Source organism: Chelonoidis abingdonii, chromosome 1 (genome assembly GCF_003597395.2).
Source record: "Chelonoidis abingdonii isolate Lonesome George chromosome 1, CheloAbing_2.0, whole genome shotgun sequence".
NCBI lineage: Eukaryota > Metazoa > Chordata > Testudines > Testudinidae > Chelonoidis > Chelonoidis abingdonii.
Genome location: NC_133769.1, coordinates 259,772,695 through 259,788,820, shown reverse-complemented (window position 1 = coordinate 259,788,820; position 16,126 = coordinate 259,772,695). Strand labels below are relative to the sequence as shown.

The window sequence follows — 16,126 nt, the reverse complement described above, 5'->3', positions numbered from 1 at the left end:
AATAAACAAAAGATGCCCTAAAAGGGCAGTTTTTTCTATATTGTAAACCAGATGTCCAAAAAGGAAGTACAGCATTGTACATAAAGGCTACATTACAGGAACAGTGTAAATAATATGTAAATACATAGGCTGGCATCTTAGACTTCTCACATGAGAGAGATTTCTTCTTTGCTAATCATTCATGACTTCTGCAGGGACATGATGAGAGCTGGCAATAGTATAAAAACTGCTCTTCCCTTCATTGCTATGATGTGCCCGGAAGATCTGCTTTCCTTTATCCTAAATAAAGTGAGGAATCGACTGGAAAATACACCAGGCCCTGTGGAATGCTCCAATCCCCACTGACAAACATGCTCCTAACCTTGCTGATATCTTAGTCAAACCTTTACTCAAGAATTTTGTAAACTGTGTTCTGATACCACTAGCCCTTGATATACATGAATTCGTAGGAATGCTTATTTTCCAGATACAACTTTATCTGTCGATTCAATCAAACCACTACAATTATTAATGAAATGGAATTATGCTCCATTCCTTTTCTTTTCTTTCCAATATAACGTAAGTTCCTTGTGTGGTAGTACATGGTGATAAGGTACACAGCTCCTTCACTGCAACAAAGAGAGAGCAAAGCACAACCTGGTATTTCTTGCCAGTTAGTGTCACAATATAATGTCAGTCAGTGGTTTGGGGTTTCCACTGGGGACCAAGAAGAAAAAGAACCTGGTGCATTTTAAAGCATCCACAATGTGACCACATTCAAAGTAAGTTACTGCAAATCTTTACCTTAACCCCAAACAGCCTAATCTTGGCTTTCTGATTCGTGTGCAAACTTCTCGGATGGCTCCATAGAAAATGCAATGTTGTACTATTCAGGCTGAGGCTTGTAATTTGGCACTTACGTTTCACCTTTAGTAGCCTTCTGGATTGTTAATAAGAACACACTGCAACATTTGCAATAATCAGCATGGCCTTTTCACACTAGGAATGGGAATCCTCTCAACCAAGATCTTTGCCTATTTTTAAGAGAATGTATTGAGGGATTTGTTTGTATGTTTCTTCATGAATAGAATTATTTGCATGAGTTTCAGCTCGCTCTGTTTAATGACTCCCCAACCCCTCCTCCAGGTCAAAGCCTCTGAAACAGAGATCTTTTGCCATGCAGTTCTTGCTGAAATGTCAACATGATATTGGGACACTGGCTTTTCAGTGTCATCATGGTTTCCAGACACTACTTGGTTTTGCTTCTCTGCTTTTTGCTGCTGCTTCCTCTTTTCCCAGCTGCAGGTATGTCCCGGAAACTGCTGTAAGGATGATTATTATATTGTTAGTCAAATGATTTTCTTGTGAAGAGTGCTGGATCGTCCACAGCAATGGCTGTACATAAAGATTATTAATGAATGTATTCAAGTCTGCACAGTGTTGTAATGTGCTCATTGTTTTGACTGGTGATTGTGTTCACGCATTTATTGTGTCAATTGGGAAAAATTGTTTCTAGGCTCATTTGTGTAAGTTAGCTCACCATACACAAAGCTACAGACCATCAACTGCCTGCCTACTAGATGAAGCCAGCAGGAATTCAAGCCTATATGTGGTATTTTAAAAGCAGAGAAGCAATGATCAGGCATTCTCATTCAATCCACAAGAATTTACAAAGGGGATATTACAAACAATGTAGTGTAATATGAGGGTGAACAAAGGCAACTGAAAATCAGGTGCCTGGTCTTTAATATGTGCCTCAAAATCAGCTCCTAGGGAACCAAAGGGCACTAGTGATCATAGAACTCAGACTATCCACAGACTGATGCTTCAGCAATGGTGGTCAAACATTTTAGAAAAAATACAAAAAAGAAAATTCTCAGATGATTCCAATACATCTCCATAGTATAGAGGTATGGGTGTGTGTGTGTGTGCCCTTAGATAGATAGGTATTCCTTTACTTTAATAAATTAACAAGGACAAATGCAGTAAAAAATGCAAAGAATTAAAAATAAAAATATTCAACATACTGAAAGGATAAAACCTGACATGAACATAAGCAAAAGACATTGTGCTGCGTGTTAATGCAGCAAATACTATATAGAAGGTAATTATTATGGTAGGGGCTCTTTTGCAGGGGTTCTCAAACTAGGGGTTGGGACCCCTCAGGGGGTCACAAGGTTATTACAAGGGGGTCACGAGCTGTCAGCCTCCACTCCAAACCCTGCTTTGCCTCCAGCATTTACAATGGTGTTAAATATATTTTAAAGTGTTTTTCATTTATGGGGGGGAGGGGTGTCGCACTCAGAGGCTTGGTATGTGAAAGGGTCACCATTACAAAAGTTTGAGAACCTCTGATCTATAGTAATCCCTTCTGTGTTTTTAAATGAATATATATTTTAATGACTTTAATGCTGATGTGGAGGCTGGTAGACCAGGAGACTGAAGTCTTCTATTATAAGTATCAGGATCAGCGCAAACTTCCCCATCCCTATCCCATCAGTGTGGCTCGGCACTGCCCTGCAGAGAGATCTCCAAGTGCAAGACAGTTTATTCTCCATTAGGAATTATCTTGGCAAGGAAATGGATTGGAAGTACCCTGCTCAAGGTCCAGCCTCTATCCCCAACTTTGCCCACCATCCCAGAGTATGTGCATGTTTTTGCCAAAATGCTCAGAAGTGGAATAGTGAGCAATATTGTCATTTAAATTGTCATCACAAGGCTTCAGAAATGTTTATTTAATATATGGTAGAACATTGTACACCTCTGTGACGATGCGGTTCTGGCGGGACCCAACTGAGAGTGCCAGTTCAGGACCAATTGCTCAAACAGGGCAGTCACAGCCCAAGGCTGGGGGTTTTCCATCTCTAAGGCAACCAAACCAGCCAGACAAAAATGACTTTGGTTTCACCCCACTGGCTAACCACAAGTCACACAAGCAATTTCCTTAGACACTTCAGTCTCCCAGTATCACCACCAGTGCCACTCATCCTGGGGATGAATGATTATGAAAACCAACACCCCAATAAAAGAAAAAGGTTCTCTCGATCCCAAAGGACCAAGCCCCAGACCCAGGTCAATATACACATCAGATCTTACCCACAAATCACGCTGTTGCCAATCCTTTAGAATCTAAAATCTAAAGGTTTATTCATAAAGGGAAAAAGATAGAGATGAGACCTAGAATTGGTTAAATGGAATCAATTACATACAGTAATGGCAAAGTTCTTAGTTCAGGCTTGTAGCAGTGATGGAGTAAACTGCAGGTTCAAATCAAGTCTCTGGAGAACATCCCCCGCTGGGATGGGTCATTCGGTCCCTTGTGTAGAGCTTCAGCTTGTAGCAAAGTCCCTCCAGAGGTAAGAAGCAGGATTGAAGACAAAATGGAGATGAGGCCTCCGCCTTATATAGGCTTTTCCAGGTGTAAGAACACTCCTTTGTTCCTACTGTGGAAAGTTACAGCAAAATGGAGTTTGCAGTCACATGGGCCAGTTTCTGCACACCCTGCTGAGTCACAAGGCGTATTCGCCTCCTCTCAACGGGTCAATTGTGTAGGTGATGGTCCTTAATGGGCCATCAAGCAGGCTAAGCTGAGCTGACACCAGCTTGTCTGGGGTGTCTCCCAGAACTGCAGCACCAATTTGAAATACAGACAGCATACAGCCAATATTCATAATTTCAACTACGAAAATGATACAGACATACAGACAGCATAATCATAACCAGTAACCCGTAACCTGGTCTTAGACACCTTATATGACCCCCTTTACATAAGATTTGGTGCCACTACAGGACCTTGGTTGCAACCCATGTTCTATATGGTCCCAGTTTATATCAATAACGTCACAACCTCACAGACTGACTATTTTTACAGTCTACTGTGTAGAGATTCAGAAATACACTGACCTGCATTATTTATGATCAGTTATCGTTATATATCAATTTACGATTTGTTTAACAATAGGGCTTAAAGGCACCAGTAAGGACTGGTTCTCCACTACACCACAGCCATAACTCTTTTTTTAAAAAGAAAGTTCACATTATTCACAAACTGGTGTAGACAAGAGATGTGCTGTCTTGCGTACCACTCCAGTCCGACTTCTGCTCTCCTTGCCCATTAACCCTGGCTGAGACTGCCAAGAAGAGTGCCACATGGTACTGGTTTGCCACATACAAGCACCTCTAGCTGGTGCAAAGGCATGGCAATCGGGTGGTTCTAGGCATTTTGCAGACCTCGCGGCGACCAGCAGAGAACCTCCAGTGGCTTGCCGCCCCAAGCATGCGCTTGACGTGCTGGGGCCTAGAGCTGCCCCGATGGCAATGACTGGCTCAGAATGGAAACTCACACTGCTCTCCTTTGCTGGCAAAGGTATTGCCATGGCCCAGAGTCTTTTCAGAAGAAGAGTAAGTGGGAATAAATTAGAGCAGTTGTTCTCAAGCTATACTCTATGGACCATTAGTGGCCCGTAGACTCCGTCCAGCTGGTCCAAAGAAGGTAAGAGTAGATGAAAGCAGTGGGGGAATGGAGTGGGGGTAGTGGAGGAGGGGACTGGGAGTCTGGAAAAGTTGTGATCCATCCAAAGATCTTTATCTTACCAAGTGAGTTTATATGGGAAATATAGTAAAACACAAGGGTAGGCAGATAAATTGGGTAAATATGAGAGGCTACATGCCACTTGTCTAAGTCTCAGCAGTGTTGTTGTTTGGCTGCCAGAACTAAAGAAAATTCTGTTCTACTTTTGTTTAAACCTATCATGTGGTGCATGGTAAGTCTTCATTAATTATTTGAATGCAGAACTGCTACAATTCTAGAATCACTACCACTTTCTCAAAAACTTTGGCCTACATAAAAATTTAGGCTTGTCACTTTACTTCATGTGCAGCAGGGCAGGTAAATAATGTCTCTACAAAATTGTGCAATGTTGCACAGTGGGAATGTGCTTGGCCTGGCCTGCTCTAAACATTGTTGCAAACAATTTAAAAAGTAAAGGAAGCTGAAATCTCATTGGCTTACACTAGAACTTCAGCATGGCAAACACCTCAAGAATGGAGGTTGTTCGTAACTCTGAGCAAAATGTTATGGTTATTCTTTCAAAAGTTTACAACTGAACATTGAGTTAATACAGCTTTGAAACTTTACCATGCAGAAGAAAAATGCTGTTTTCCTTTTATTTTTGTAGCAGCTTACATTAAACACAATACGATATGGTATTTACTGGGGAGTGGGGGTGGTTGTTGTTCTCTGCTGCTGCCTGATTGTGTACTTCCAGTTCCAAACAAGGTGTGTAGTTGACTGGTCAGTTCCTAATTCTTGTGTTCATAACTCTGAAGTTCTACAGTACTTTATTTCTGGAGAGAAAAAATGTGTATGCAGAGTTCCAATTATTTCAATTTTTCAGTCTTCTTAAAGCAGGATCAGGCAAACAGCTTGCTGAAAAGACAAAGAAGAGCGAATAGCCTCTTTGAAGAATTAAAAATAGGATCGCTACGACGGGAATGCTTTGAAGAAACGTGTTCATATGAGGAAGCCAGAGAAATCTTCGAAGATGATAAAAGGACAGTAAGTAAGGGGTAGCACTGGCTGAGGGATCTTCTGTTGGCCTGATCTTTATCTTGCATCTTCCCATCTTATTAGTAGAAACATAAATGGATTTTGATCCTTAAGCCCTGAGAGCTGAAAAGTGTCCAATATAGTACTTTTGTCTTACAGAGAACTGCAAATTAATATCGTGTTAAATTTTAGGCATATTCCCTAAGTAGCCACAACTTTATTCAGCCTTCAACTATCCATGTGCTAGACCTCTATAATTTGTTTGTTATAGTATTAGACAATGTATTTATGCTTCGTACATGAAATGATGCACAATATTGTCTGGATAATTCCTTATGCCTTTTTTGCCTCTTTCTTCCAGATGGAATTCTGGCAGAATTATGTTGGTATGAGAATTTTGTGTGTTCTAATAATTACTCAAATTGCACCATTGGAATCTTTCCTGTGAGCCTTACTGATACTGTGTGTTTTTCCAGAGGCCAACCAGTGTGACTCTGACCCCTGTCAGAATGGTGGGACATGTGTTGACCATTTTCAGGCCTATGTTTGCCTTTGCCCTGAGGAGTATAAGGGTAAAAACTGTGAAAAAGGTCAGGTATTAAATCTTTAAAAAACAAACCACTATGCAAATGCTAGCTGCTCTGATAAATACATTGCTACCAGTCCTTTTTAAAATTAACAAACATTATTACTGGGCATCGTTCTAGCAGAGAAGAGGTTGCTGCCACTGTTAAAACTGCTATGTTTGATAAAGCATTCAGCAAACAGATATTGCAGTCACTCTACTCAGTAGACACGTAATCATCTTCTAAGAAGTTCACTTTTTCAACCACCTGAGAGAAAAGGGGCATTTTTCCAACTGAATTATGGTAACCTTTTGCCTTAGAAATATGGTGTCATATTTGCAAATGACCATCAGCTCAGGATTAAACAAAGTCTGTGAATGGCTTGCCAACTAGCAGTTTCCCCTCCCTTGGTGTTCACACCTCAACTGCTAGAAGAGGGCCTCATCCTCCTTGACTGAACTAACCTTGTTATCTCTAGACTGATTCTTGCCTGCATATTTATACCTCCCTTGGAAATTTCCACTACATGCATTTGATGAAGTGGGCATTCACCCACAAAAGCTTATGCTCCAATACATCTGTTAGTCTGTAAGGTGCCACAGGACTCTTTGTCACTTTTTACAGATCCAGACTATCATGGCTACCCCTCTGATACTTAAAAACTAAACACACATTCTATATCCTAAATTTTATCAGGCTGTGCAAGATTTGAATCAGTTTTTCTTGGCCTGCTGGACTTTGTAAGCAGTTCACAATTCATTCTAGCTAGTTAAATTCCATCCCTTCCTCCCACTTCAAGGAGACTTCTCTTTGTCTTCCAAATGGTTTTGTTTCCAGGTGTTGAGATGGGGAGGAGAGAGAGGCCCCGTGGTGATGCCACTGTCCCTCATTTATACTTTTCTCCAGGTGCTGGAAAAAATCCATGCTGTGTCATGGGATTTAGGTAGCCCTCATGGTGTAGGTGCTCTGCTGACCATCCTTCATTATGAATTGCAACTTTTTGCTTGTACCTTTTGTCTACCTGAGGTTTGGCATGTAAGGCCTCTGTTTGCAGTTTCTTTGTCCTCTCTGAGGGGCTAGTCTGTGGACATTTCCCAGACTCTCAACATGTTTCAGTAGCAAACATGTAGCAAAATCTCATAACATCATATACAATGATGATGCATACAGTTCAACAGGACAGTAATGGTCAGCGGATTATGATTTTCCAGTGATACCTCACAAGGCATATTTTTACAATTATGATAAATCTTGTGCAAAGGGGTGACCATGATATTATAGATGGTCACAGTGTGTAAATACATGCACATGGAACCAGTCCTTGCCTACACTTTCATTAAAAGAACAATGGGCCAGAGCCAATGCCCGGTGACATCAGTGGGAGTCTTTCCATTGATTTCAATGAACATTTGATCTAGCTCTATATACTGACTATTAAATTTACTACATATGTACAATGTAGCCCAAAGGAGGATCAGGAGCTTGTCCGATCTAAATGGGTTGCCTCACTAGTGGTTTTAATTACTGTTAAGCATCTGTAATAAGGCATCCATGATGCCAGTCCAGCCTATATTACTCTCACCTCCTATAACCCTTCCATTTCCTGCTCCTGCTTCTCTCCTGACCACTAGCTCTGTCTTCTTTGTCCAGTTCTAACTTTTTTTGCCACCTTTTCATGCTGTTCCACACTAGAACAGCCTCTTAGTCAATATTTGCAAGGTTCCTTCTCTACCTCCTTTAAAGAACTTGTGAAAACCAACCTATTCACTAGTGTTTCCCATCTGGAATATTCACACAACCCTCCATACTTATTCTGGTTGGTTGGTTTTGTTTTGTTTTGTTTGTCCCACATCGTAGCAGCTCGTGTCTCTGGGGCAGGTACAGTTCAAAGTACTGGATAAATAATTATTATTCTAAAACACCCATAAATGTTCAGCCATTCAGACAGCTTGAATTACCAACCATTCAGACATGTCTTTTCTCCAGAAGAGAGGGCTGCAGTGGATTATTCTATGGCCTTCCCCGTGCCCTGCTGTGGGTGAAAGGAATACAGTGGTTACAATTTTTAAATAGCAGAGAGTCCTGTGGCACCTTATAGACTGAGTGCATCCGACGAAGTGGGTATTCACCCACAAAAGCTCCTGCTCCAATATGTCCAGGGGCGGCTCTAGCCATTTCGCCGCCCCAAGCACGGTGGTACGCTGCAGGGGGCGCTCTGCTGGTTGCTGGTCCCGCGGCTCCGGTGGACCTCCTGCAGATATGCCTGCGGAGGGTCCACTGGCCCCGCGGCTCCGGTGGACCTCCTGCAGCACGCCTGCGGTACGTTCCACCGACTGCCTGCCGCCCTCCCAGCGACCGCCCCCCCTCAGAGCACCCCCCCCCCCCGGCATGCTGCCCCAAACAAGCGCTTGGCATGCTGGGGCCTGGAGCTGCCCCTGAATATGTCTGTTAGTCTATAAGGTGCCACAGGACTCTTTGCTGCTTTTACAGATCCAGACTAACACGGCTACCCCTCTGATAATTTTTAAATGGACATATTTGACAACAGTTACCATATGGTTACTGCAGTGATATCCTATTCTAATTATTGTGACTATTGCTCTGTCTCAGATATCATATTGTGGTAACTGTTGATAAATGCTAATTATTTTGAATGGCAGTCACTGTATGATATCTGGTGCATTTTTTGATCTCTTTAATTTGTTCTAGAATATTTAGTTCCCAGTCCTGTACAGCTCTGTCATTAATATTTGCCTACCAGAAGCAGCTTTCCCTATCAATATATCAACATTACTGAGTCGCAGGTCACTCTTGGTCAAAATTTATGAACATAATTGACTCTAGTTAAACACAAGACACCACATTCCAGAACTAATGTGGTTTTTTCACGTATTTAGGTCTGAATGACAAACCGACGTGCATTAATGAAAATGGTTACTGTGAACATTATTGCATTGACAGTCCAACCATGATACGACAATGCTTTTGTGCAGAGGGTTACATACTAGCAAGTGATGAGGTGTCCTGTACTCCCCAAGGTAAGGTTACTACTGCAACATATTTGATGGGGCACTTCTTTTTACAGTTGTCTCCGGGAGATGTCAATTCTTATCCAATGAACAAATGCTTTATTTCAACATATGAGTCAAGACAGGAATAACCCTAATAAAACCAGTGAGAAATCTGTGCTCTTTTTTACTACTGAGTAAGACCAACAAACTTGGGTACTCTTCTCTAGGGAATAGCACTCATCTGAAGAGATAACAAACTACAGCTGGGTTTTTAAAGTTCGGGAGAAATTAATGGGTGCCAAACTCCCTTGGAGAATCCCTATGTAAATTATTTCATTAGTGCAGCAAGGGATTGAATGCATCAAATTGCCTCTTCGAGCACAGACCTGGGTACCATGAGATTATGTGGCCTCATGAATAACTGCATCTATGCTCTTTTTTTCAAGTTGCTATATAATTATGCTCCAAAACATCAGCTTTTATTTTCAAAATATTAAGGGGGAGATTTTCAAAGCTGAAATGGGAGCCAGCCACCTAACTCCCATTGTTGGGTGTCTAGCTGCCCTTTATGCGTTGGTAAATGTCCCCCTGTAGCTCTTATGACCACAATGGAAACCTTTAGAGTGCGAACTGAGCGAAAACTGCTGCAGTGGTGCACGCTTGAGTCTACAGAATGCCTGGACCAGTAGTTCTGAGAGGAGTGACATGCTCCCATTCATCTCACTGGGGTATTGATACTGAAGACCAATGGTAACAATTGAACAATTGGGGTGTCAACATTGGAAATGATTTCACTAAGAAACATCAGTCCAATAACATACTTCTCCATTCTTGGCGGTTGCAGCAGGTATTGGAGTGGGGCAGTTGGTTTCTGTTTAGAGTTGTCGGGATGAGGACCAAGGAATTCCAGACTCACCACAAACCTCTGACCCAGCCAAAATGGGGAAGAAAATAAGATGTTTCCCTTCCTCAGTGCCCAAATAATCAGTTGTCTCCTTGATTCCAAAAAATCAAGACCACCTTCCATGCCTTCCCATGTAGCAAAAGTCCCTATCCAGTTGTCAGACCCTCCAGCTCCTTCTGACAACTTCTACAATGCCATTATGCATTTTCAATACCAAAATCCACATCACATTGTATTGTTTATAAACTTCATGTGCCCCTCAGTATATCTGAGAGTATGTCTAGATTGCAATTAAACAACTGTGGCTGGCCTGGATCAGCTGACTCAGGGACGGCTCTGGTTATATGGCGTAACCATTCAGGCTAGGGCTGGAGTCCCAGAGCCTTGGCTGCAGCCTGAGCCCCAAACAACTCCACACCAATTTTATGGCACAGCAGCCTGATCCACAATGAATCTGAGTCAACTGACCAGGACCAGCCCCAGATGTTTAATTGCTGTGTAAATGAGCCCTTGGTGACATTACCCCTCCTGAATGATTAGAGTTAGGTGAAAAGGAATTGTTAAAGGAAGTAAGCAGGAAAGGTAAAAGGTAAAACAATGGCCTAGAAGATGCATCCCAGAAAACACTCAAATACAGGAGCCAGGTTTATGGCCTATCCTGGCGACAGAGATGTTTACAAACGTTGAGAATCTGGAGATCAAAGACACCAATCTGTTAACAGAGCTACCCTACAGAAAGGGATGGGGAGAAAGGGCTATCAGGTGCTGCAGAAAGACACAGGCAGACTGAGAGTCAGGGATCTGCAGCAGACATGCTGTAACACAGTCCCCAAATACAATGGGGAGCACCATGGCTGACTCATGTCTACTTATGGCCTTGAGGGGAAGGCCCGAGTATAGGTGAAGCAGTTGGGGTGTAGGCCTCTGTTCTTGTAAATCCACTTTTCTGAGTACTGTGCACCTATGGGCAAAATAAATCCTACTTCTTTTGGGGAAGCTGCTTCTGTGGTCCTACTTAGAGGTGCCCAAGGGAAACTCGTGCAGATACCAAGCCCATTGGATGTGCTAGGTGTCAGGGTTGGCAACCAGAGGGGTGCCACCTGGAGACCCAGTCAGGGAGTGATTGGATCGTGGAGTCTCACCCCAAAGAGAAGTGGAGGTACAAGCCTGTCACTTAAAAGGGGAAGTGATAAAGCTACTAGTGGGAGGACAGGGGGACATCTCTTTCCTCCCCTCCCCCATGACTGCCTTTAGGTGTGTGTAAGTGTGGTGCCTTTTCAAGCATATTATGCATTTGACAAGAAGAAGTATATGACCCAAATTTCCATATGCAGCTGGAGAACGAGCCCACCTCACACTCACCTGTCAGTGGCAGCTCCTGTGCTGCAAGGCTGGGCCTGGCTCTCTGCTCTGGGCATTGCAACATGGCACAAAGGGTTACACAGTGTGGTGACCCCCACACACCATGTCACAATGCCACTCACTCAAATTTATCCTGGCTGCCCCTCCATCGTGACAGAGGGGTGGCTGGGCCAGACCTGAATGGCACTGTGACCCTGTATGCAAGGTTGCAACTCCCGTAGTGCGGAACTGGGCCCCATCCCGTGGCCTAGGACCATCACTGCAGGGTGAGTGCAGTGCGGTCTTGCTCTCCAGCCTCCTCCCCACACCGTCCCCTGTGGCTTCCCTTCTGCTCTGAGCTGGGTTTAGGGTTGCGGTGCAGGGGCAGAGAGTGCAGCAGGCATGATAATGTGTGAAATGGGCAAGCCACCGTGTATAGCTGAAGGTGGCAACACCAATGACCCATCACGTACGTCTCACCCTAGCTGCAAAACCTGGCTGAGCCAGTAGAAAGGGGTACACTAGCGGGACTGGAAGGTCTCAGCTGGGTCAGCCTACCCAGGGACTGTGACAACACTGGACACTGATTATTTGGGGGCAGGACAAATTATATTGAATTTAATGCTCAAATAAATCAATGAGATACTAATTGTGTTATTTATATTCCTATTTAATTCACTAACAACTAATTTACGCGAGTCTGTCATGGAATTTCCTGTCTGCTGCTTCAGGGACCAGAATTGACTTCAGGATTTCATCCTCAGAGTGCTGCAGAATCCTGCAGGTTTTAGATGCTGCTTGTCATGCAGGACATGGGGCCTTGCTTCCTAAGTGGGTAGGAGACGGGCCCTCTCCATGTGCACCTCAGGAGGTCAGCAGTTTTGGATGGGGGAGGGACAGGAAGTTTAGTAGCAGGAGATCAGGTGTCATGGAGGATTCAAAGAGAGCCTCTTTTCCTGCCCGCTTTAAAAGATCATCATGAAAACCCTGGAGGAATTAGAGGGGCACTAAACACACTATATCGATGCCTTTTTTGGAGCCTCCTGTGGTACTTGAGTGCAACTTCTTAACCAACTGGTCTATGTTGTAAGGTAACACCACTTGTGGGCAGTGTCTGGTCAGAAAAAAAACATTTATTCACTGGGTGATTTAAAATATGCTGTGATTAGGAACACCACTAGACTATTGGCTGAATTCTTTGCTGACATGTCTCATGGAGGGAGTTTTCTGGAGTAACCCTAGCAAAGAATTTGGCCCTGTGTGTTTTCCAGTGGATTCATTGTATTTATTCACACTTATTACTGTGATTTATTTATTATTTTTTCACAGTGGATTACCCATGTGGGAAAATCCATGTTTTGGCAAAGCAAAGCGCAAGTCCTCAGGGGAGAATTGTAGGTGGTTATGTCTGTCCTCCAGGTGAATGTCCATGGCAGGTGAGTCTTCTATTTCATTTTTTGTCATCAACTGAGTCCTTGGGAAAGGTGCTGGATGGACAGTGCTGGATAACAAACCCCTCTGTTCAGCCACAGAACAGCTAAGGCACAGCAAAAGGTAATGCCAGCTCCCACCCAGTGCCACCCTCTGCTGGAGTGACTACGTTTCCAAGCATGAAATGGCAATTCAGCCTCCTCCATGCTCTGCCCATCCAGTCCTTGGCCTTATTGCTCAGATTGCCCACAAGCCTGTTGGCCGTAGTTACTGAGATGTGAACTCTTGGGCAAAATAGGGAGAATCAATAACATATGCTAGCACAATTGTCCCATGGAAGATTTTTTCCCCCTCACACTTGCCATGCAATTGGTGCGAATGGTGTGTTCAAGCATGAGGGAATAAAATAAAGAGAGAGCGAGAGTAGCAATGCAAAACTCTCCCTAAATTATGTGTGTAGAGTAGCCAAGTTGTCAACTGTCTACTTTGGCGCCAGGCATGAAGTTTCTCTTTCAGCAAATAGGACAATAAAACCCTTTATTTCAGGACTAATAATTTTAGTAATTTAGAGGCAAACACATTCCTGTGAAAGATTTAAATTCTGAAGAGGCAAAGCACAAGACATACAAACGTTGCCAAGATCTCAGATGCTGATACCTTTACTCTCGCAGTGTACCTTCTTCCAAGAGTAGTCCTGACGTGATACTTTTGCTTGTAGATTAAGGAGCTACTCAGCATGAGCATTTACAGCCTACTTATAAATGTGTTTGCATCTGAGACTGGGATTTTCAAAGAGCTCTAAGAAAGTTATGTGCTCAACTTCTATTGACTTTCAACAGAAGTTGGATGCCTAGTTCCAGTACCCCCCAAATTACTTTAAGCCTGAGTTACTAAAATGATTAGTCTAAAAACCTAGATCCCCTTGGGCTATGCACATTAATCCCTGCCTTGAAGATCAAATGGTAACTTCACCAATCAGCAGTTAGGAAAATGATGACTACATATGGTCCTTGCAGGCTAAGTAAGATGAATGTTCCCTGTAAATTCTATAGAATTTCAGGTCAAACAAATTGGTGTAATGTAAGTTTCTTTTGCATATTTCAGGCTCTGATAATAGAGAATAAGAAAGCAAAGTGTGGGGGTTCCCTGCTGGGACCAAGCTGGATAGTTACTGCCGCTCACTGCTTAGAGAACACACATCCCGAACAGCTCCGAGTAAAACTGGGTACGTCTTTCGCTTGCCTCACTTTTTCAAACTTTATGGCCCAAAATTTGTTGTCAGCTTCGCTTGGGTAAATCCAGAGTGATTCCTCCCAAGTCAGTGGAGTTATGGCACATTTACATGATGTGACTCTGCAAACATTTGAAAGGGTTAAATACAACCAATATCTGTCAAAAACTGATTACAAATACAATGGCCAGGAGCAGTTAGCGATTGCTAAATGTACTCTTGGCCATAATGTAAGTCTCAAAAACCAGAAGTCTTACAAAATGACAATTCCACGGTTGAGATCAAAGTTGATGAATTACCCCCATTGTAATGGGGATGGGCGAACAGATTAATTAGAGCAGAGTGCAAAGGTATGAATGGCGTCTGCCTTTGCACCCTGGAATCAAGCCTTGAGAAGGGTTTGGGGGCAGTGGCAGTCAGGGCCAGTTAGCAGCATGACTCCAGGAGGAACTCTGCTGTCAAGGAGTGGTAGAGGAAAGGTTTTCTCCATGGACAATCAGCGTCAACTCTTCAGTCCCTCCTGTTCTTGACCTACTCTCTCATTGGCCCATGGATCCTTCAGGGTGTAGGGGAAAGTGGGGTACATGCTGTGGAGGTGGCACTCTGATTTCTTCTCTCCCACTGCTGGGAAATGCAGATGCCAGTGGAGTTACACTCAGGATGAATTTGGCTCCCAGTGTCTGGTACTTTCGTTATATATATATAACTTAGTCATGGAACCTAGTCTAGTCTTTTTCTGTGCTAGAATTTAGTCCTGGAACAGCCAAGCTGGGTAGTTCTAATGCAGTAATAGGCCCTCTTGAAGCTGCACCCTTACCCTGCTTGCTTCTAATGCAAATCTGTCACTGAACCCTATTCCACGTCTTCTGTCAAGAGAGAAAGCTAGAATGAAGGAAGAGGCTCTAGCAGAAACAAGTACTGTCTTGGCTGAACCACAGAAGAGCATTAACAATGCAGGATTCAGTCATGGCCGCGGAAATGTAGTAAGAAGAAACGAAATGTCAGCTTAGTGATCTCCTTCCATAAGAGCTGTGTGGAGTTAAGGAGCTGACTATTTATGTGAACCTGATGGGTTTAATTCCTTTTCTAGGTGAATACAGAATAGATCATGAGGATGAAGGGGAGCAAGAAAGGAAAGTTTCTGAAATCATAATGCATGAAAAATACATTCCACAAACAACGGACCATGACATTGCCCTGCTGCGCCTGGAGGCGCCTGTTAACTTCAGTGATTATGTGGTACCGATATGTTTGCCTGAGAAACAGTTTGCAACATCTGAGCTGTCCTCCATTAGGTTCTCCACAGTGAGTGGATGGGGGCGTCTAATAGAAGGAGGTGCTACTGCTGCTGTTCTTATGAGAGTTGATCTGCCACGTGTAAAGACACAAGAGTGTATACAGAAGGCCAACTTAAATATTACAGAAAACATGTTCTGTGCAGGAGACCTCAGTGGGACCAAAGACTCCTGCAAGGGGGACAGCGGTGGACCTCATGTCACAAAGTACAAAAACACCTCATTTCTGACAGGGGTTGTCAGCTGGGGGAAGGGGTGTGCTACCGAAGGCACTTACGGGGTTTACACAAGGGTGTCTAAATATCTCGAATGGTTGAATAATCACATGGATTCATAAGCTGCCAGGCTTCCTCTAACCAGAACCTTTCCAAATTTCAGAGTTGTCTTTGAGTCTCACCTGGGACACTTCCCTGTTTAGCATTCTTTCTGGATCTTAAATAAATTACCCACACACTTATATAATGATTTGAAACCAATCTCTTTCCTGTTCAGTCACATTAAACTCATTCACCTGGCTGCATTGTTTTGTACATTATTTTAAAAGAGGAATTACTCTGCAGCAACCTTTTTGAAGGTTGTAACATTTATAAATTATATTTCCATAACCTTACCTGACATCACAGTTGCAAATGCAAAAGTCAAATCTTCATATGAGTGATCTGTCCTAAGACTCCAGAACCAAAGAAATGGGAAAAGATTCCAGGTTTCTAAGTCTTTACTGAGGACTTAGTTTCATTTTTCTTACATCAAATAATAAAGTAATATTGCTAATAATTATAATATTGACCCATATTTGTGACTGGTACATCTGACTTTAAGG

General features: G+C 43.1%; 1 protein-coding gene across 1 annotated transcript; it reads left to right on the top strand.

Annotated features, from left to right (window-relative positions):
* Positions 1–1,181: 1,181 nt before the first annotated feature.
* F7 (coagulation factor VII) lies at positions 1,182–15,643 on the top strand. The gene is made up of 8 exons (XM_032777846.2): positions 1,182–1,284; positions 5,376–5,536; positions 5,889–5,913; positions 6,004–6,117; positions 8,991–9,131; positions 12,679–12,785; positions 13,885–14,005; positions 15,102–15,643. The coding sequence occupies exons 1-8, from the start codon at positions 1,182–1,184 to the stop codon at positions 15,641–15,643; spliced, it is 1,314 nt and encodes a 437-aa protein (XP_032633737.2).
* The last annotated feature ends 483 nt before the right edge of the window (positions 15,644–16,126 follow it).